Source organism: Leguminivora glycinivorella, chromosome 7, assembly GCF_023078275.1.
Source record: "Leguminivora glycinivorella isolate SPB_JAAS2020 chromosome 7, LegGlyc_1.1, whole genome shotgun sequence".
NCBI classification, from domain to species: Eukaryota; Metazoa; Arthropoda; class Insecta; order Lepidoptera; family Tortricidae; genus Leguminivora; species Leguminivora glycinivorella.
Window position 1 is genome coordinate 19,071,398 of NC_062977.1, and position 24,172 is coordinate 19,095,569.

Genomic DNA, 24,172 nt, shown 5'->3' on the forward strand with positions numbered 1-24,172 from the left:
CAGTTCGCCTGTGTGGTGACTCTTCGACTGTTTACTATCTGTTCGACTTCTGCCATGAGCGTGCTCAAAACTTCATCTCTTGGAGCCTGTTCTTTTAATACCACCTTGAGTGACGTCTTAACTGTTCGAATCAGTCGTTCCCACGCGCCAGCCCAGTGGGGACTAACTGGCGGCAAAAACATCCATGTGGTGCCGTATTTCAAGGCTAAATCTTTTAGTACGTCCTCATTTAACTCTCTGATAGACTTCTTAAGCTCATTGTCAGCTCCCTTTAAATTTGTCCCATTATCAGAAAAAATATGCTGAGGCCAACCACGACGGGCAGCCATCCTTCGCATAGCCATGATCAATGCGTCAGTTGTAAGCTTCGTGACTATTTCGATGTGGATAGCTCGCATGGTAAGACACGTAAATAGCACTCCGTACCGCTTTTCCCGTCGTCTCAGTACTGTAACTTCCATTGGCCCGAACAAATCAATGCCACAGAACGTAAATGGGCGCTGGTGATGGGCCATACGGGCAGGAGGTAAGTCACCCATTCTGGGTGGTTGCGGTTGTGCCTTTTTTATTCTACAGAACATGCATTTACTGCTCACATGTTTTACAGTTGGCCTAATTCGAATAACCCAATATTTCTGTTTCAGGTTATTTACAACCGTCTCTTGATTACCGAGCGCGGCCAACACGTGATAATGTTTAACGATCAGCCTGGTAACGTGGTTGCGCCCATCAAGGATCACGGGTTGTTTTGTTTCCGGCAGTATGTCCTGGGCCGCCCCAATTCGTCCGTCGACGCGCATAATACCATGGTCATCGAGGAATGGTGTCAAGGTAAGTAATCTGCTTTTCCGATCTAATTCTCTTTTGTTTTTCAGGTTCTCCAGGTCTTCAGGGAAGGACTGCGCTTGAGAGTATTGGATTAGCAAACGCTCCGCTTTCTCTTTCAGGTCTCCATTAACCTCGCAGGTAAGTTTTTTACATTTATTTATGAACAACAATACTTTACAGGTGACTGCAAGTAATCTTAACCACGAAGAGAATCTTTCAGGTTCAGGAACAGCTGGTAGGTATTCAGGAGTTTCATTTACAATCAATGTGTACTCTAGATCTAAGGGGTCAGGCTTAATCAGCTGTTTGTTTGAAGGCCAATTTTCCTCAGTGCTGTACAAAAACCCAGGGCCGTGAAACCATTCATTTTCCAGCATTCCAAATTCACAGGTGTCTCGTGTAGCAATATCGGCCACGTTCATCTTTGTAGGTACGTATCTCCACTGATTACATTGAGTTAATTCGTCTAACTCCCCGAGGCGATGCGCGACGAACGCTTTATAGGTACGTGCGTCGTTATGTATCCAGTGAAGCACACAGGTTGAATCGGTCCAGTAATAAATTTTCTCGGTGGTCATTTTGTGTTCTTTGATTATAGTATGTGCCAATCTTGCCGCTAGACATGCACTTTCTAGTTCTGATCGTGGTATACTTCTATGTTTAGTCGGTGAAATTCGACATTTACTAGAAATAAATGCTAATTGCCATCTGTTATTGTTATCTAACCAGCGCCAGTAGGCTACGGCACATATGGCTTGCGATGACGCATCACACAACAAATGCAACTGTAGGTTTGTATAGGTAGCCGGCCGGCGGCCTTCTCTATCCGGTGCGTTCGGTGCATCGTCCGTCTCGCTCGCGCGCACGGCGGCTTGGTAGTATCGGGGCAGGCGCACTGAACTAACACGTTTCAATAGCTCAAGAAATTCGGTCCATTTTTTAAATATTTCTTCTGAAATCATGTCATCCCAATTTAGGCCTTGTTTCCATGTATCACGAATGATTATTTTTCCTCTTATTGTTATCGGTGATAGGAACCCATAGACATCAAATATCGACATAACAACTCTGAGCATTTCTCGCTTTGTAGGTATCTTCTCTCCAGATATGATAGCTTCCGGTATGCGCTTGAAAGAGACATCAAACCCAAGTAAGTCTTCTTTTGGAAACCAAACTAATCCGAGCGTACGTTCGCCATCGTTTTGTTGGTCGATTTTGAACCTTATGGCCGTTGAGCCTAAGTTCTCTTTTGGTAAACTGTTAATTAATGTTTCATTGTTGCTGGTCCAGTTACGAATATTAAAACCGCCTTCTTTATGTATATAGGCCACTTCCTTCACCACTTTAATTGCGGTTTCTTCGTCCTCAAAACTATCAATGTAATCATCTACATAATGTTGTTTACATATTGCAGTGACAGCGGCCGGCATCGATGACTCATAGCGCACGGCGTTCTTGTTTTTTATGAACTGGGAAATAAACGGTGCACAGTTTGCTCCAAATATTAAAGATGTCATCTTATATGTTTTTATAGGGCCTTCACGAACAGCGGAGCCTTCAGACACGGGTCTCCACAAAAAACGAAAGGCATCTTGATCTTCAGGGATGATTTTCACTCTTAGAAACATATCTTGTATATCGCCAGTTATTCCGATTTTATTTTCGCGAAATCGAAGCATTATTCCATATAACGATGTGAGTAGATCAGGTCCTTTATACAGGTAATCATTTAAACAAAGGCCATTATTTTTGGATGCGCAGTCAAACACAAGCCTTAACTTTCGTTTATTAGGGTTGTCAACCCCAAAATGCGGCAGGAACCATGTTTTTGTTGTGACTTTAGGGTCGCTGACCTCCGTTGCGTAATCGTTATCGAACAGGTGATTTATTCTTTCGGTGTATCTTGATGCGTAACCATCGTCTCGTTTCATTTTTCTCTCCACCCCGTTAAGTCTCGAAAGTGCGTTACCATAGGATTCAGTCATGTTGCAATTAATATCTTTCCATGGAAGGCCCACGTGCCACCTGCCCTCAATCAACTTAGCTGTTTGTTCTAGCCGTTCCTGTGCGCGCAGGTCCTCGGAGTTCTGGCGTGGACTGCATGACGACACTCCCATGGATTCAACAGCGAAAGAGCGGCGTACTTCTTCATGTATTTCTCGCAGTGTGCGCTCATTTTCAACTTGCACGTCTGCAGTTATGAATAAGGTCGAATCTAGCTGTTGGTCGTTGTCGCGCGGTACTGTGTTGCGACCATGAACACACCAGCCTAAGATGGTTTGAGTTATGTAAGACCCTTCGGATTTGCCCTTTATTATTTGCAGTGGCATCATAAGATGATACTGGTCCTGCCCGATCAACAGCTGAGGCTTTTCATATTTAGTATTACGTAACTGCTCTCTAATTTCAACCTTAAGGTCATATTGCATAAGGTTCACTTTAGATGCATTTTGCGATGGTAAGTTTAAGTCCGTAACACTGCGAGCTCGTAATGTAAACATCTGTCCATCTCTGTTAGACACATCAAAGTTCACTACCTCACTTTCGCACTCATGTTCGGTGTTTCTCCATGCCCCGCTAACGCACATTTTTTCTTTAGTACCATGCAGGCCGGCGCGGGCGGCGAGGTCGGCGCTTATCAGTGATACAGTTGAGCAGTTGTCCAATAACGCAGTGGCACTAATTACTCCGTTAGGTCCGTGAATGTGTATAGGTACAGCTTGCAACAGAACTTTACAGCTTGTTGAGTTAATGTTTGTAACCGTCTCAGATCGCGTTTCACACACATCAGTATCCGTTATTTCGGTAATATTCACACTAGATTGAGGGTTTGTATTATTGGCGCGTGAAATATAATGTAACAAGCGGTGATGAGATAGTCCACAGTTTTCCTTATCGCAACAGGGCGCGGGGCAGGTTTCTTTGTTGTGGCGGGACACTAAACATTTATAACATAGTCCGTGGCGTTTCACATAGGCCCACCTATCTTTACGTAGTGATTTTTTAAACATTTTACAGTCTGTTAGGTCGTGTTTTGACGTACGGCAAAATTTACACACATCGTCACAGAGTTCATTTTGCACTAGCACGGTTTGAGAGCGGTAAAAATCACCTTGTTTACGTTTAGTGTCACTGTATGCGCCCGCCAGTATAACTGCTGTTTTTGATGTTTTCAGAGCTTCGTCATTTAAAAAATCTGACAAAATAGCGAGTCTTGGTTTCTTGCCCTCGTTGATAAGCGGGTAGCTGTAGTCAATCCATTTAGATAGCAAAACAGTTGGCAATTTTGATAGAATTACGGATATGATTTTCATCCCCCTTAGGTACTCATCGTGACCAATAGCTGTTACTGCTGCAACGTAGTTCTTGACCTTCACGGAGAAAGACACTATGTCCTTATGATACTCTTGAGACATCACCGGCAGTTTGTTAATGCTTTGTACAATTTTAGATATAATTATATCGGGATTGCCAAACTGTAGCTCAAGAGTAGACATCACTAGATCTGGCGCAGTGGCTCCTATTAACAGGGAGGTAACTGCTTCCTTAGCTGGTCCCTGAAGGCATTTTCGTAGCCTCCATAGGTTTTCCTTGTCGTTGAAATTGCACACTTCCGTTGATTCATCATACGCTTGCTTGAATTGGAGCCACTCCATGGGGTCACCGGAAAATGAAGGTAAATCTCGCGGTGTGCAGAGACGGCTCAACATTCGAGCGTTAGGTCCATTAGTAGAGGAGACTGCGGCTATGTCTTTCAGTGCCGTTGCTAAAAGGTGAACCGTATCTTCAGTGCCGTCGCGCGCTGGTGCAGCCAGCGCTGACGGCGGGTGCAGCTTGTCCAATTTATTTTCCGTTGGTGGCACAGGCTGGCCCTTCAGTTCTTGTTGACTGCGGTCTAACCACTTCTCCACTTCTTTGTTAGTGTGAATTTCACTAGCTTCCGATTGTGAACTGTATTCTTCTTCTTCTTCTTCTTCATCCAATTGTGCTAGGTCCGCCGCTAGCTTTTTGTCGATTAATTCCATTTGTATACGCGCTTTTGCCTCTGCCGCTTCTAATTCTAGCAACTTCTTTCTGGCGACGACTGAAGAACGAGCAGAACTTGCTTGCGACTTGCGAGTAGATTTAATGGATTTAGATTTCGCGAAATCATCCGCCTTGCATTTTCCGCTCGTGCTACCCACATCAACAGTAATCCCCTTTCTTCCCGTGGGTGTCGTAGAAGTCGACTGTGGGATATGGGTTAAATTGTGGCGTAGGCGAGAGGCTGGCAACCTGTCACTGCAATGTCAGTTTCGTTTTCATTCAACCCCTTACTTGCCAAGAGTGGCACTGAAACTTGAGTAGTTTCATGTGCTCTGCCTACCCCTTCATGGGATACAGGTGTGATTTGTATGTTATGTATATTATAACAGTGAGGCTGAAGTGATTAACGCTATTCAGTTAGTAGGTACCTGGGTAAATGGTACCGTTCGTTGGCTAAAATTAAGAACTTTTATTTTGAAAACGCTATACCTACTACGTAGACCATGAGAGACACCCTAAATACTTTAGCAAGTGTTTATAAACTGGGTATGTTTTCATGATAGTGTTTGCGTTTCAAAAAATACTGGGAAATGAATATTAGGGCAACTAACTCTACTGTTGGAGAAGGATGGTGTATCATTATATTAAATATCCGATTTTGTTACAGATTTAAATACATATGCAACGTCTAACAAAAGTCTAAAAAAAACTAAATTACAAAAGCTTCAAAAAAAGCGTACCTAACTCTCATCTTAAACGTCGACAATTCACTTACAACTCCACTGATGTTCATTGGCAACATAATTTACTATCAGACTTTTTAAGCAGTCGAGAAGCACCAATAAAATTACCGATATTACATAAACATAACTAACAATAATAACATCATCTATGTTGGGATTTGGTTTGAAAGTCGAAACAAAATATTTAAGAATATACTGCTATTTATTAAGCATTCTTGTATTCACAACATAGGAGTACGATAAGTTTTAGGTATCATTCAAAAATCTTCTTTTTGCAAAAAAAACTGGAAGACATTAATGTGCAATGAATAACGTTAATACAGTAACAATAACTTTACAGCGTTCGTGGTCAACGGGTGACTGAGGAAAAATTAAAATGTGCAAAAGCTACCCACTTACAAGAAATATTAACGAACCATGACCACAAATAATAGATTTCTAAGGCAGGTTCACACACTATTAATAAAGCCAGTTATACAATATTCAAAAAAAAAAAAAATTACCATTACTCTGTTAAAAAATAATTAACAATTAATCTACACAAAATTGACAAAGAAACAAACTGCAAATGTCCAACACCATACAACACAAATGCCTCAGCCTTCGTTTTTTTTTTTTTTGAATATTGTATAACACTTAGAAATCTATATTAAATGGTTCGTTAATATTTCTTGTAAGTGGGTAGCTTTTGCACATTTTAATTTTTAATTCGAAAACGGGATGTATTTTTAAATTCATTATACGCGATTTAATCCGTTTCCATAGTTTTATTTCATGAGTCCCTATCGCGGTAACCGAAGACAATATTAACTGTATCATATAATTCAAACTTTTGTATGCTTATCAGAAGTGCAAAATATATTAACACACAACTGCTTAACAACTAACATAATATTAATTTCTAGTAAACATGAAATATCTAATGAACTTATCTGTCACAAGACTCATAAACAAAAAATAAACTTATTTTCATAACGAAAATATATAGGTACATAATATCATTTGAAGGCACATGGGAAGACAGAGAAATATCTCATCGATAAGGCACATGTAAGTAAAATAATATCATTTAAAATCCATAAAAAAAGGAAATGTTTGTCCGATACACTACCTACACTATAGCTTATAAACTAATTAAAGTAACATAAATCAAATATATACTTATATTTAAACAAAAAAAGAACACTTGTAAATAACATAAATAGGTATATATAGTATATACTAATTAATGGATTGTCTGCAATAAGGAAAGCTGAATTTGTAAGTTAATTAACCCTTACATGCATAACCTTGACAAAGATTATTCAAATTTGAATTTTGACATACTGTCAATAGAGTCATAAATACATGATGCATATTTACATTACTACGCATTTAAGGGTTAAAGGTCAATCCAGATCCAGGTATTCGTCTAATGTTAGAAAATATACAAGATGTGGCCAATTTGATCATACTGTCTACTAGTAGAATGGTTTTAAGGTTGAGGAATGAGGAAGACTTAATAATAAAATACTGTCAAGTATTTGTGCTACGAGCATGATATCATACAAAGAAAATAACATAGAAGGTAAAGTAATGCGGTAAAGCGCCGGGTCTAAGTAGACATCAGTAACTGCGTATAGGGCGCACCAGCCCGCCCCTCTTTCTGCGCACAGCTCTCTAAACACTACGTATAGATACGAGGGCGACACTGAAAGTTTTTAGAACTGGCCACTAGTAAAGAATATAATTAAAAAATAACTTGAAATGGACTCTTAGCAATTCACATCAATCCAACTTGTCAGTATCCTCGGCTATGAGCTGCAGCGCATGCGCGAACAGCTCGGCGCGCGCGACCCGATACAAGGCCGCGTCTAAGTATCGCTGTGTTGCGCCCGCGCACCAGCCCGCCCCTGTTCCTGAGCCCGCCCCTGCGCCGGCGCACAGCTCCCTGGAAGCTGCGCATAGAGTCATAGCGCCGCGCCAAATGCGTGAAGTCACTGGAAGTAAAAGGATGAATAATAATAATTGGATTTTTAATAAGGACAAAAATTTTAGTTAAATTTGTTACTAATTTGAAAGTTTACTATGAGCTAAAATTTGGTAGTTTTGGTACCACCAGCACTTTATGAATTCATAATATTAACGTAATCAAACAAAAAATAAAAGAATTAGACTTATCTTTAACTATTGACATCTCATGCAAAAAATAATAACAAAACACTTTCTTGAGACGAATTGACATCCAGTTAAATTATGTTTAGACCGCAAGAACATAAATAATAAAAAGGTCACATTGTACGAATATACCTAAAAGTGTAAAGCAAATCCAACCTACGGATTAAAGCTACCCAAAATCCGGCTAAAAAATATTTGTATAAACATACTGCTCTTCTAACTTGTGGCGCTGTAGGGACTAGGGAATTCCAATGACAAGTAATATATACCTGGCTACAAAACGACTTCTGATTCTTATGTATATTAAATTTATTCAACATTGATTAAAAACATACACTTATTTTACGTCTCACTTAAGCATCTTAAATATTTGAAAACCTACACAATTACACATTAACAAGATTATTCTATTTTCTTCAAAAAGTAAGTAAGAACTCACAAAAATGTTGCATATCGGCATCGCAGTGCTGCAATAGCTGTTGCGTGGAGGAGGCGCCCTCTATAGCCGGCACGCTGTTCCCCGTAACTATTATGGAATTGGGGAGCGTTGCCTTCTGTATCACCTCTTCTACTGTTGCTCTTAGGTGCTGAAAAAAAAAATGTTTATGTTAATATTCGACGACTGGTCCAGCCTATGAAGCAAAGGGGCTGGTTTTGAATCCAACAGCTAAGGAGCTAAGGGTATATCTTTGTATAATGAGCACCGATGTTTGTTGCTAAGTCATGACTCATGTATATTATTTACCTAAGCAGCCTCATAGGCATCGCAGGTAGACAATAATATAAATTTTCTTACCACTCATACTAAATGACAAAGGGATTTTTTCCTCCCACCTTAATAAATTCAACAAAACGGAAAAAATAAGGAAAATCAACTCAGATTTCCCATCCGTTTTTTACCTACTTACGCCTAGTATATATACTCATACAATTTATAAATAAATATAAATAAATAAATATATATTGGGGACACCTTACACAGATCAACTTAGCCCCAAACTAAGCAAAGCTTGTACTATGGGTGCTAACCGACGATATACATACTTAAATAGATAAATACATACTTATATACATAGAAAACATCCATGACTCAGGAACAAATATCTGTGCTCATCACACAAACAAATGCCCTTACCGGGATTCGAACCCAGGACCGCGGCTCAGCAGGCAGGGTCACTACCGACTGAACCAGACCGGTCGTCAATTTATAGTAGAAGAATAACGTGTTTTTTCAACATGGCCGCCATAAAGCTTTTTTTCTTTTAATCGCCGTGGCCGTACTGGCCAGCGAGGCAGTCCACGTGAAGGAGTGTGATCAAGTGTGCCGGCTAAAGTTGCCCGATTCGGCCAGGCACATGTGTTGTGTGAGGCACGGGTTCCCGAAGGGATACCGCAGTTGCGAGAATGTGCCAGAATGGACTGTCAGACCTAGTCAAGCGGACTAAAAATCAAGTTTCATTATATCATTTTTATTTTTGTCCTGAATTACTGGTTAAACTTAGCGATTTTGAACCCATAAAAACATTATGTAACTATTTTCTGTTTTTATTTCAATCCAGCTCTTTGTCGTAAAGTCGAATTAAATATTGATTAAAATCTTAAAATTAATGAACTTCCTACAATTATATCTATCATTACAAAGGCAGTTAACATGCATGAGAAAGTGAAATATTTTCACCTCAGAGTCCAGTGAGGTATTTGCCTGTGTTTTCTTATTATCTTCCTTGATAACATGCAGCCAGTAGCGAGTTGGTATGTGCTGTAATCAACATAAGAACTTATAATAACACTTTGTTAACCTCTGAATGCCCGACAATCACAGATCAATACAACAAGATGGCCCTTACAGGGCGACTCGCGGTCACCAAGCATACGACAAATCAGGTTTATAAAAGTTTGAACGCGTGCGACACCGATCAGTAGCGCCCAAGTATACGACCCGCTAACAGTGTCCGTGTCCGCTCGGGAAAAAAATCTTAAATAATCAATTTTGGTTGCAAACAATGGTCTCTTACAGCATAAAGTGGTGTGGCAAGTCTTCTAACACTTCTACATGTAAAAAAGATGGAACAACATTCCACAGTTAAGTCAAATTAATTATTTTGTTGAATATTGTTTATTGTCCGCGGAGTTCATTTATACTGGTCAATATGGTTGTGCTGAGCGGCGCCGAGGCGCGTCCATCCCTCTTTACCGAGTTAAAAATGTGATATGCTATCCCTTTCACGTAAACGACTAGGCATGGGGCCATGTTAGTTTATGTCTGTTGCGGGAACTTCGTACTGCCGTTCGTACCATGTGCTACCATTTTATGAACTATCAGATTTGTAATAGTGAATAATTATCTAGAATCTGTAGAGTCTGTAGTGGTATTTAGTTCATTGATTAGTTTAGAATATTTAGTTGGTTATTTAACTTAGTAAACGTAAGTAAAAATGCACAGTTTAATTGTGATAGCATCTCAATAAAAATCATTCTAGTAACTAATAACTAAACTGTGCATTTTTACTTACGTTTACTAAGTTAAATAACCAACTAAATATTCTAAACTAATCAATGAACTAAATACCACTACAGACTCTACAGATCCTCCTTGCGTTATCCCGGCATCGGCATTCGCCACGGCTCATGGGAGCCTGGGGTCCGCTTTGGAAACTACTACCAAGATTTGGCGTAGGCACTAGTTTTATGAAAGCGACTGCCATCTGACCTTCCAACCCGAAGGGTAACTAGGCCTTATTATAATTTAATTATAATATTATAATTTGTTGCAAAACAAATTCACCACAGTACTGGTACCGGTACCATTGTCTATAATAGACATGTCCCATTCCCATCCCTACTGCTAATCATAAAGGCGCGCCATTATTTGAAACGACCAATGGCAGCACCGTGCGCGCCCGCCTCACCCCGCAAGGATTGGTGATTTGCGTCTCGAACAATATCGCTTTCATTTGGCTTCTAGTGGGGTGTTCTGTGCCGACAATGTAATAAAATAAAAAAACATAAATATTCGAACCAATAGGTTGGTTTTGTTACGTTTAAAAACTGAACAAACAAACCAAATACAACTCTATTCAGATTCAAATTAACTTAGCATAGGTATGTGAGCCTTAGGGCATAGTATAATAAAGAGTACTATCATACAGTATGACCACTCCCGCTCCCCTCTGAAAGTGCCGCCCACCCACTCTCGGTTACCTCACAGTTACCGCCTGTCAAAAATGCGAATAGTCGGCCTGTCATATCTCACTCATACAAGCATGGTACGCGTTCACCTACATGAGCTTAGAATGTGTGCTAGGAACGCACCTCTTTCATATATTTGATCGCCGGTGTCATCAGAAGGTGTGCTTAGGGTGATAGTGTGAATAGTGTGATATATCATTGAACAGGCATAATAGATATTCCACTATTAATAATTGTTATTATTGAATTATTGCCATTGCAAATTTCATTTATTTCTTCTCAGTTCTTATGAAATTCAAATGGCTGTACTCCATTTGGTTTGAGGTACATAAAAACATAGGTTTGGTTTGCCATTGCCACACACAGGGGATGCAAAAGTAAAAATAAATTATTTATATTTTCTCAACAATGAGGGATGGGAACACACTTTACTCACATTAGTGTCAGCTAGCATAAGTATCCTATGAACATGCGGCGTGTCAGTTGTGTCCGGAGACAGCCTGTTGACGCAGTCTGGGTACATCTCGGCGAGCACCACACTGTTCTCACCGCCGAGCTGGTCCTTCATCTGTGCCTTGATGGCTAGGTCATCCATCTTGTTGTATATGGTGGAGACTATGCGATCTTTCACTCCTGAAATTGGAATTAGGTTTTTCAATATTATCATTGTGAACTTTTTATACATAATATACAATTTTTTTTTAAGTTGATACATAAAACAGAAATACAGTTAAAAATACCACTCACCAGTCTGATAGGAATGTTAGCATGAAACATTTAATTATAATATTTATTATCTTTGTACATAATTATTAAGAATGCAATAAAATATAAAACTTTGATATAAAAGAGTTAAATTTTATTTTTTAATCTGTATAAGAAATGTAGTGTATACAAAAATATAATCCAAATTGCAATATATTTTAGGATTGTCTTTTCAAAACGGCTTACTCTTAATTTCAATACTCAACAAGTCATGTTTTCATAGACAAATAACTCCTGATGACATAACACTACTCATTTATATTTATGCTTTTCTGATGATGGATTTCAAATCTAGGCTCATATGTAATAAATGAATTCTATTCTATTCTATTTCAATATTAAGTATTGTATAATAGTTTCAACCCCTTTTTGCCAAGTGGCACTGAAAGTCGAGTAGTTCATGTGCTCTGCCTACCCCTTTATGGGATACAGGCGTGATTATATGTATGTATGTATGTATATAATAGTATCTCATCTCAAAGTAATAAATCATACCGAAGTGTTGAGCAGCCTGCATGATGTCAGCATCCTCACTCCACGCCAGGATGATTTGCAGCGCCTGCAGCAGGGAGCACTGGAGCTTCATGAAGAAAGAACCGAGACGCACCGGCTGCCGAGTGCCACATGCCTCACATACCCATTGGACTCTGGGAAAATATTGACCATTTGACTAAGACTTATAGCAGTTATAGCCCTTATAGGTAAGTAAGTAGGGTCTTAAGAAAGGCCAAAGATTGACCATGGTAACAAGAAACTTGTTGGTTGTTTTAGAATTTGAAGACATTGTATCAGATAAGCTAAGGCACAGATTAGTCCCAACATACCTATCAATAACTCTGGCATTTTTGCACACAACTCTGCACTCTGCCTTCCCTGAGGGGCACTTTATTGTTTTAAGAAGAAGTCCATGTGCTTGCAGCTTCTCAGTAATCTGCCATTCGAGACTCCTTTCTCCAATGCGCGTTGCAAAAGTGTTGTAGAGCTGGTTGTTCCTTAAATTAAAAAAATTAGGCCGTCAATACATTCGGCACTGGATTACTAATCCTATAATAATATGAACAACTCGTCATTCTATTTTGAAGACTTACCCTGGGCTAACAGGAAACGGGAAAGCTGGTTCAAAACTTGTGTCCTTTGGACTGTTGTCCAAAGTAGTAGAATCAGCTTCCATTGTGTCTTACCAATCACTCTTTTAATAACTAGTTAAAAGCTAATTGTATTGACTTTATTGAACATACATTGTGTTTATGATTTTAATTTCAGATAATTTACTTTTCTATGCACCCGCATGCATTTTGCATGCAGTGTTGCCAGATGGGTTTGACGTTCCGTTACGCACACTTCTTAAAAATAGTACGCCAGTTCAAGTTTGGGTACACGAAAATGACAAAAATCAAAATGTATAGTCTACCAAGAAATACATACATATGTATGTATGTATGCATTTTTGAATTTCCCGCCAAAAGTTGGGGCAATATTTCATTAGCCACACTCTATAACTCATGATAAAAATTGGTTGTCTGTAGAGTCGGTTTACGGACGGTAGTTTAACGTGATAACGTCAAACATTACAGTAGTATAGACAGGGGCGGTCAGAGTATAGCAAAAGGGGCCCGATTCTGGGACTTTTTTCACGTTTTTTTGTTCTTATTTGAAAGAATGCATTAAAATAAGCATCTTTTATAAATTAAAGTTTTTTAAAACCTGCTATTTTAGGAGTTAGAGTGGTGCAAAGTTGCAAAATTTTCCCGTAGCATTACTAAGGCGCCAGAGACAGAAAGCGATATCGACGGAGCCCCGCTTACGCAGGGCTCCTATTCTGTGCAGTTTGGCCTTCGGCCGTTTGAAGATACCTAACGAACCTAACCTATACCTATATAAAAGTCGTCATTTTGTATCCTAGACCGTTTGCTAGACACGCGTTAATTTTTTTAAAGTGCTAGTGCCATTTACTAATCTTAGAACCCTAATATCTCAGTAAATATTAAAGGAAAAGAAAAAGTTTATATAACAAAACATCCTTATTTAAACGTGTTCTATATATTATGATTTATCACTATTAACATAGATTATATTGGTAAAAAAAATCATCGAAAATTTTCTAAGTCTCTGGCGCCTTAGTAACTACTATGGGAACATTCGCAACTTCGTACCTACTGCTCTAACTCCTAAATAAGTAGGTTTTTCAAGCAACTTCATTCTATAAAAGTTGCTTATTTTAATGCAATCTTTCATGTTTTTAAATTACAAACACTCAAAAATAATAAATGAAAATTTTTAACAAACATTTTTTAAGTTCTAAAATCGGGCCCCTTTTGCTTATACCCCAACCGTCCATACACAAACCACTTGCTCTTGCTTGGTGGCCTTGATGTCGCGACGTTTCGCGAGTTACCTGGCAACACTACCAACTGAACGAAACAACCTCCATTCAAACCAGTAAAAACCTGTTTGTCACTTTATGGCGTGTTGAATTTAATTATGTAAATTAATATTCGAATCAGTGCTCATCAAGGGGAGCCGAGTCACCAAAGAAAGCTAAGTGGTGTTTTTTATCTCTTGATAAAAGAGGAGTTATTCTCCCAAAACGTTCTCGTATATTTAACCTAAAACTAACTTTTCATGATTGAATATTATTGCTATGCATTATTACAAAGTTTACGATGATGGTGTTTCCGTTATGGATGATATATTGAAATGAGTGTGGCAGGGAGTTGTTACACGTTTATGCATATAAAGATCATGTAGTTAACATGATTGCATCACAAAATGGCGCATGGTGAATGCGGGAAAGAGCCAACGTGGCTGTAAGTCAGCGCGGCCCCAACGAGTTTGGGACCAGGCATCGGGTAGCCCTGATGCTGGTATGACCGCCACCGGGGGCTGGGGGTGCGGTCCAGCCTTAGTAATTGTGCTATCTATTTAATATGAGGAAAGTTATGAGTTTGGCTGGGGTTGGAGTCGCGCCCCAGGCCTTGGTAAACGCCAGTGAGTTTGTGAGACCTGGCCGCTGACACCTGAAGGCCATGGGTTCACGCATCCTCTGGGAGGACCCCCAAGATGGTGATCACTGTAAGGGCCCTCGGGCATGTGTACAGACTAGCGCTACTCTGAGAGGGTTGACGAACCTTCATACACATTTTGGGTCTAATAATGATATTTGTCAGGCGTTGGCCACTAGTGTGGAGCGTTGTGACACCATGTAAATGTATAGCTTTAAGTTTGTATATTGTGTCTAAGAAAATGTATGATTTGATAAAGATGGATTTGGTAATGTGCCAGATGAAAGAACTACCTGATTTCCCTATGGGTTTTTCATGTGTTGGTTAAATTCATGTTTATGAAAGTAATTACTGATATGATAATGTGGTTACCACAGAGAGGTTCTGTGGCTTATGAAACATCTATGATGTAACTATAAGTGGCTTTGATAATATGTGTACGACAGAGGTGTTCTGTTGTTTATGAAATATCTCTAATAATCTGTAATGTGTTGATCTATGTGTGGTGTTAATGTACTTGCCTTAGTTGTGTTTATGAGAGACATGTTTGAGAAGTGTACTTTGTAAGAGAATGGTTACAAAGCTTTCATATTGAGTTTGACTATCATATGTGGAATTTTGTATCCTGAATATGCTGAATTGAGTTGATATATCTCAATACATTAGTTGAGATAATAGCAACTATAATGAAAGACAAATGTTGTTAGAAATTGACTTTGTTTACTGATTTACTGCATTATTTGTGTAGTACTTTGGTATGAATATTGATGCACCATAATGGTGACTGGAAAGTATCTTTGAGATACTTTACATATGTATTTAAGTACTACATTTATGTAGTTCAAAGGGAACTAACATGATGATGGTCATGATAATGATAATGGTCATGATAATGATAATGGTCATGATAATGATAATGGTCATGATAATGATAATGGTCATGATAATGATAATGATGATGATGATGAAATAGTTGGAACTGTGATAACTTTAATAAGCAACTTGGAATTAATGATTTCAGTGAGATTTGAGAACCTATAATGGAAAGAATATAATATGAGATTAACCTTGTAATAATACTTGCATAGAACTAAATGTGTGATATTATATAGAGATAATTTAGTGACTTTGTAAGTCATAGTTACCCCTTTTTAATACAGATCTTGAGATGCCAGTCATGCTGACCAGTGTGGAGACTACGAGGACAGCGGTTAGAGAAAGGCTCTAACAGTCATTCCATACATGCAGTGTAGCCACTGCTAACCAAAGGTATGAATCATTCCTTTGCTTGACTGACGTTTATACAGATTGAGTTATAATGATAGCAGTTATAGTGATAAACCTTTGGAGATGAATTCAGGCAATGTTTTAATTCTTTTTGTTCCAAACTTATTCCCCAGAGTTTGGAACAAAATTGGTGGAGGTGCTGGGATATTTGGTAGTGGCTGGGGAGACGCTGCCAAAATCACAGAAAGAATAAAGTTAAAAGTACATTTCATTTGTTAAAATTCTATTATGGTATCTGAGAAATTGCATAAAGACGTCAGTTCATGGGATGTGTGATTCATATCATTTAAAATTATTTATCTGTGTTCTACATTCATCAATTTAACGAAAAATAGGTTTAACAGGTACTAGAAGAAGCTGATTTGAAATTATTAATGTCATCTAGCGTCGAGTAGAAGTGATAGCCACGAGATGGACACAGAAATTGGCAGCATAGCATTTACGTTATGTGTGTTATAATAAAGATATATTGCTCTTTTATTTAAGCATGAATGTACGAATTGTATACTTATTTTATTGTGATTTCCCTTCATACCAATTATGTGTAGAAATATTGATAGAATGTTTGTTTGTTGTTCGACAAAGTGAGGTTGACAATTGGTGCAAGTTTACGAAGTTTGATAAGTACAAGTTTACGAAGTTTGTAGAGCTCAAGTTTACGAGGTTTGTTAGTACTTACAACATTTTATTTCAAATGCTTATTATAAATTAATAAATATGTTAAACATTAACAAAATTAATACACAAATAAAAGGACAAATAATTGCTTTCTGTAATTATTGGTTCTTAAAACATAAATGAAAAATCGATGTGATCGATAAACACGCATAAAAAACAGTCGATTACCGAACGTCTGTCTTTGACATATGACATTAAAGGATTGTAAATGTAAATATTGTGACCGGCAAAATATGTGTTTATATAAACAAAGGTAGTGAAATTACTTGCTGATTACCTGAAAATATGACGGGGAGTCCGTTTCTACACAGGGAGGTAGTACCAGGATAAATCTACGCTAATTCTAGCCACTGTGGTCCCAATGCAGACATTCGGTTTTATGGCTCATTGGGAAGCAGGCACAGCAAAGAGGTTTGGGGTTTAATCCCTAACAAGGACGCCCTTGTGGCGATATGAACGCCCTTGGGGCAAAATGTTGAAAGACTCGGTGAGTGTTGTAAAAGCTTTTAACTACTTTAAAGTCAGGGGATATGAATGATAAAGGTGTTTTGTACATGTTTAGTTTTGCATCTTTTGGCAAATGATAAATAATGAAATTCCACGCAAATTTGTATTGTACGAATGTGTTCATCTAAAAATATCTTTACGCATTGAGTATAGGTACTCATCATTATAATGTTATTGTGAATTGTGCTGTTTGACATCACTTAAAATTAAAATATTGATGATTCATCATTTGCAATTTAATCACATGAAAATTTTCTGAAAATGAACTACGAAATAACCGCATAATTGACGTTGCTAAAATACTTCTTATTGGAATCAACCATTTTATGCCCATATTAACGAAGCCTGCTTGACCAAGTATCCACATTTGTTAGTAATATAGAGAAGTTAACCACTGACACCAAGTTACTATGTGCACAAATACCACGAGTTAAAAACAAATCAGAACAAAGCGTCATCATTTCATCAAAAATTACACACCATACACCGGTTAAATACTGAACTTTATCAGTATTTTAAAATTGTAAACAAACAAGAACCAATGAAATTTCTAAAGTGACTACCTCACAGCTCGAAGGTGAAGAAGTACTAGCTGAATTTGAAAATGCCTTAATTCTACAATTTAATATAAATGTGTCTAACATACAATTAAGTAAACTACGGGTTAATAAGCGAAGCAAATTATCTGAGTTTATACTCCACAAGTTTAAGGGAAATTAATTGGACTGGTACCCCTTGATGGGACCAGTTTCATTCTTGTATAAGTCAGTGGGACTGATGTGATGTTGATAAATTAATATACCTAAAGGAGGTATGGAGGACCTCAGTACTAAATTGAACTTCTTCAGTTTTGTTAATTTTCATGTGACCTCGAAAGGAGAGAGAGAGGATTCTCTTGCCATTATAACAATATCAAGTTGTTTTCTAAGTTCTTGTGTAGATTTAAACTTACTTAGTTTCACTTCATATATTATATAGTCTGGAAATTTTTCTATGACTATGAACCTCAAGTGATGATGATCAATATTTTCCCCTAATGACTGTTAAGAATATGAGATGTTATTGGATCTCATTTATGGTCTTGCGCCAATCTTCAAACCTTTCACTCTGTATAGAGTGGCATAATGGATAATAACCACTTGCTTGGGTTTTCATACCTATTTTTGAGTATATCGACAGCAATCTGATAACTAAGGTTGGTTATCTATACTTCATCACCTATTAAAATTTAGGCTCTCCTCTTTTAAAGAGGCCTTATGACACCAAAAGTGAAAATATAAAATATCAACTTAAATGGAAAGCTAGAAAATTGTGAAAACAATTATTACAGCCTGCCTGTGTGGTGACGGGTTAAGAATTTCACCACCCCCTTTCTTCCCGTGGGTGTCGTAGAAGGCGACTATGGGATATGGGTTAAATTGTGGTGTAGGCGAGAGGTTGGCAACCTGTCACTGCAATGCCACAGTTTCGTTTTCTTTTAACCCCTTATTTGCCAAGAGTGGCCCTGAAGCTTTAGTAGTTTCATGTGCTCTGCCTACCCCTTTATGGGATACAGGCGTGATTGTATGTATGTATGTATTATTACAGCGATTTTGCCTTATCTTCATAGATACCTCATGGTCATGAAAAATCGTATAAGAAATTAACAAACAGCTGCTGTATTTGTGTTAAAGGAAGACATAGAGAAAAGAATATAATCAAAATGTCAAATGCGTTCATTGCAATACCTTACAAGGCCTTGTGTCCGAAGCTATGACTTTCAAATAGTAAATAAAACCTGTCAACACCTTACACATACACAGAGAGGGAACCACTGTTTTACAAACGGCTGCATTGTCTGCTATAAAAGGGAATGGAATTGTCAAGAAATAAATGTCACTTATTGAGGGACAGTAGTTCTCAAAGAAGTTACATGACACAAAGAATTAAAAATAAATTATATTTAAGCACAGAACAGAAAATTGGCCTATTTATTATTTGAAACTGAGCAACTAAAGGAAATTAAAAGTAAACTGATTAGAATTTGCTTGAAAATATAGGTATTAAGATTATTATTATTATTTGCATCTCCGTTTAAAATTCTCGGGTCTTTCGAGCCTGCTCATTTATTATTATTATTATTCTTTATGAATACTGAGAAACAGAATTTTCAGAAAATCTATATTAGGCTAGATCTTATCAGGAAAACCTGATCATAAAGACAAAATAACCTGATGGTTTTAACTTACTTTCAGACTCTGTATGAGAATAAATTAACAAAACCTGACCCTACTTTAGATGTTAGGAAATGTAAAAGTACTAGAACTAGAAAAGAACTAGAATCCATTAGTATCACAGATACTTCTAGCACGGATAGAGACGAAGAAACTATTAATAATTAACGAGACCACTACTATTATTAACAACCGCTATACGGTTGGCTAGCTGTGTAATGAGTATGTACCCTACGGGTCTACCTGCAAGCTTCGAATTGGCCCATGTAATGGTAGCCTAGTCAGTTAAGTGAAAGGGGCTATAGAGAGTCGCACTGCTCATTTATGAACAAATCCCACAAGACCGATTGAATAAAGAGATTATAGAGTTTGTCCCTAATCACAGCCAGGTAGATTATTTTGGCCCACCATGGAATTTCATTGAGGGGAAAGGCCATGAGAACTGTACAACGTTTCAGCAGAGAGTAGAGAAGGTAAAAGTTTGATTGAGTCTATATCATAGCCCTCTGATGCTAAAAGATCTCGTCCAACTCGTGGTCAAGTTCAGATGTCATAGAATAACAAATAGCTGATATAGAGAAAGCTTTCTTATAAATCGGACTAAATGAAAAGGATAAGACATGTGACTAGATTTTATGGCTAGAGAACATTAACAAAACGTATTCTATGGATACAAATCCTACGGATCTGGAAAATCATTCCAGAAATAAACAATAAAGGCACAGTAAAAACTTTAGGATTGGTTTGTGATATGTGCAAAGATACTTAAATCAAGAACAAATCCAACAAAAAATACTTTCATCAAAAGAGAAATACTAAATACCATAGCTTACATCTATGATCCGTGTGGGCTTGCAGCGCCTATCGATTTACCAGCTAAATTGCTCTTACAATCTTCATGGATAAAAAATATTAGATGGAACTCTACCTTATTAAAAGAAATTGTAACATACTGGAAAACTATATAACTGTGTAGAGGTAGTAAAAGAAATATGTAGGTATACTTACCTAGAAATATATCCAGGGAAGAAACTTGTCAAATATATGGTTTCACAGACGCATTAGTCAATGCATATTCTGCTATAGTGCATAGAGATACTAACTATAATGTATACAGCAAAGGCATTAACTGAAATAGACTGACTCTCATAAGAAATCAAGGATGATTTAAAAATAGTCCGTTTAGAACTATGAGGCACCTCAATAGAAAATAGATTAATATAATATGTAAAAAGATATCTCCCAATAAAAGGTGACTAAGCAAACATTAGAGTGTGACAGTCAGATTGTTATAGGTGGCAGTCAAACAAGTTACTTGTACTATTTGTAACAAAAGGGATAGAAGAAATGTAAAAGAACAAAAACTTGGATCTACGTTATGTACCCTCCAAATTGAATCCGGCTGATGTGGCAAAAGGACCGTTAAATGACATAGAAAAGTTACATTTTTGGCTACTTAAATTGTCCCGAAGTTCTTGTTATATAGCCCATCTAAATGTCTGAGCAATCAGATGATTGACAATTCTTTTTCTGGCGCGGGAGGGTCTCTCGAATTGTGAGAGGTTAAGAATAAACAAGTGAGAGTTCAAGTTAAGGTGGCACCACGTGTTGTGTTGGTGACATAGTATGTACAAATTAAGAAAAAATCAAGAGAACAGAGAGACTCAGAAAGTTGATCGTATATCAAAATTAATTACAGAAATAAATGGGCAATGTAGAGTGGCCAAAGCAAAGTAGGTAACACTATATTTATAAGATATATAGCACATTTGTGTCCTTGAGATAGGAGAATCAATGGTGTCTGTGGATTCTGCAAAGGATATATTAAATGATAAACATCTCATGAGGAAGAAGTGATGGATCTTGATATAGAAGTAGATATACCGGTTCAAAGAGAAGATGTGAAACATAATGGAAAATAGATCAAAGGAAGAGATAGTGGATAATAACATACTAAGGACTCAGAGATAAAATAAGGTGGATATAGGCTTAAGCAGAAGGCATCAATGAAACAGAAATCATGTATACCTCTGAAAATATGTCAGAGTGATTTGCAAAAGATGGCATAGAGTCAGTGACGCCTAGAGATGAGAGACAAAAGAGAGCAACAGCGGTCCAAGCAATTGGAGAAGATCAAAGAGTGGTCCCGCCACTTGTTGCTTACACTAACTCCTTTTCATTAAACTTTCGTCGTCGGGTGTGTCGCGACGTTTCGCGAGTTACCTGGCAACACTACCAACTGAACGAAACAACCTCCATTCAAACCAGTAAAAACCTGTTTGTCACTTTATGGCGTGTTGAATTTAATTATGTAAATTAATATTCGAATCAGTGCTCATCAAGGGGAGCCGAGTCACCAAAGAAAGCTAAGTGGTGTTTTTTATCTCTTGATAAAAGAGGAGTTATTCTCCCAAAACGTTCTCGTATATTTAACCTAAAACTAACTTTTCATGATTGAATATTATTGCTATGCATTATTACAAAGTTTACGATGATGGTGTTTCCGTTATGGATGATATATTGAAATGAGTGTGGCAGGGAGTTGTTACACGTTTATGCATATAAAGATCATGTAGTTAACATGATTGCATCACAAAATGGCGCATGGTGAATGCGGGAAAGAGCCAACGTGGCTGTAAGTCAGCGCGGCCCCAACGAGTTTGGGACCAGGCATCGGGTAGCCCTGATGCTGGTATGACCGCCACCGGGGGCTGGGGTGCGGTCCAGCCTTAGTAATTGTGCTATCTATTTAATATGAGGAAAGTTATGAGTTTGGCTGGGGTTGGAGTCGCGCCCCAGGCCTTGGTAAACGCCAGTGAGTTTGTGAGACCTGGCCGCTGACACCTGAAGGCCATGGGTTCACGCATCCTCTGGGAGGACCCCCAAGATGGTGATCACTGTAAGGGCCCTCGGGCATGTGTACAGACTAGCGCTACTCTGAGAGGGTTGACGAACCTTCATACACATTTTGGGTCTAATAATGATATTTGTCAGGCGTTGGCCACTAGTGTGGAGCGTTGTGACACCATGTAAATGTATAGCTTTAAGTTTGTATATTGTGTCTAAGAAAATGTATGATTTGATAAAGATGGATTTGGTAATGTGCCAGATGAAAGAACTACCTGATTTCCCTATGGGTTTTTCATGTGTTGGTTAAATTCATGTTTATGAAAGTAATTACTGATATGATAATGTGGTTACCACAGAGAGGTTCTGTGGCTTATGAAACATCTATGATGTAACTATAAGTGGCTTTGATAATATGTGTACGACAGAGGTGTTCTGTTGTTTATGAAATATCTCTAATAATCTGTAATGTGTTGATCTATGTGTGGTGTTAATGTACTTGCCTTAGTTGTGTTTATGAGAGACATGTTTGAGAAGTGTACTTTGTAAGAGAATGGTTACAAAGCTTTCATATTGAGTTTGACTATCATATGTGGAATTTTGTATCCTGAATATGCTGAATTGAGTTGATATATCTCAATACATTAGTTGAGATAATAGCAACTATAATGAAAGACAAATGTTGTTAGAAATTGACTTTGTTTACTGATTTACTGCATTATTTGTGTAGTACTTTGGTATGAATATTGATGCACCATAATGGTGACTGGAAAGTATCTTTGAGATACTTTACATATGTATTTAAGTACTACATTTATGTAGTTCAAAGGGAACTAACATGATGATGGTCATGATAATGATAATGGTCATGATAATGATAATGGTCATGATAATGATAATGGTCATGATAATGATAATGGTCATGATAATGATAATGATGATGATGATGAAATAGTTGGAACTGTGATAACTTTAATAAGCAACTTGGAATTAATGATTTCAGTGAGATTTGAGAACCTATAATGGAAAGAATATAATATGAGATTAACCTTGTAATAATACTTGCATAGAACTAAATGTGTGATATTATATAGAGATAATTTAGTGACTTTGTAAGTCATAGTTACCCCTTTTTAATACAGATCTTGAGATGCCAGTCATGCTGACCAGTGTGGAGACTACGAGGACAGCGGTTAGAGAAAGGCTCTAACAGTCATTCCATACATGCAGTGTAGCCACTGCTAACCAAAGGTATGAATCATTCCTTTGCTTGACTGACGTTTATACAGATTGAGTTATAATGATAGCAGTTATAGTGATAAACCTTTGGAGATGAATTCAGGCAATGTTTTAATTCTTTTTGTTCCAAACTTATTCCCCAGAGTTTGGAACACTTGAGGAACGGGACAATGACGTCATCTTTTTCGTGCATGCAGCCCGTAGTAACGGTTATTAGACGTTATCACGTCAAAAAAATATCTTTTCATAAAGAGATTGCAAAGAAAGTAATACAGCCATTTGCGTTTGTTTTTAGTAAAAGGTACCACTTTATCGATAAGGTTAGTTTATAGACGAATCTTTATGGCATTAGCGCCTTGTTGGCAACCGGAAAAACGGTAAGGCTCCTCTACATATTCGCGCAAAATGGGCCAACAAACGGGACGCAGCTTTTTTTAAAGGAGGACGCAGCAGTTAGAGGGAGTTCGCAATACTGATATCTCGCTCTGTTGTATAGCTGCGTCCCGTATGTTGGCCTGTGCTGGGCTAATATGAAGAGGGGCACGTACGTTTTACTAGAACAAACACATATTATATTAGAGACAGGTCAGTAATTTATTAGATAATACTTATAAAACACATTTATGATTGACTTTTGTTCGGCTTTATTAGTTCATATATTTCTATGTAGATAGCTTTTAAGCAATAAAAC

The 24,172-nt window shown here is 37.8% G+C and overlaps 1 protein-coding gene across 1 annotated transcript in view; it reads right to left on the reverse strand.

The window, feature by feature from the left end:
* LOC125227748 overlaps nt 1–13,011 on the reverse strand; it is a 48,691-nt gene extending 35,680 nt beyond the window's left edge. The window contains exons 1-6 of the mRNA XM_048132062.1: nt 12,797–13,011; nt 12,533–12,700; nt 12,204–12,355; nt 11,380–11,576; nt 9,433–9,513; nt 8,194–8,341 (exon numbers count right to left, since the gene is read on the reverse strand). Coding sequence (XP_047988019.1) covers nt 8,194–8,341; nt 9,433–9,513; nt 11,380–11,576; nt 12,204–12,355; nt 12,533–12,700; nt 12,797–12,879 — 829 coding nt within the window. The 5' untranslated portion in view covers nt 12,880–13,011. The remainder of the gene's footprint in view (nt 1–8,193; nt 8,342–9,432; nt 9,514–11,379; nt 11,577–12,203; nt 12,356–12,532; nt 12,701–12,796) is intronic.
* Between the last annotated feature and the right edge of the window lie 11,161 nt (nt 13,012–24,172).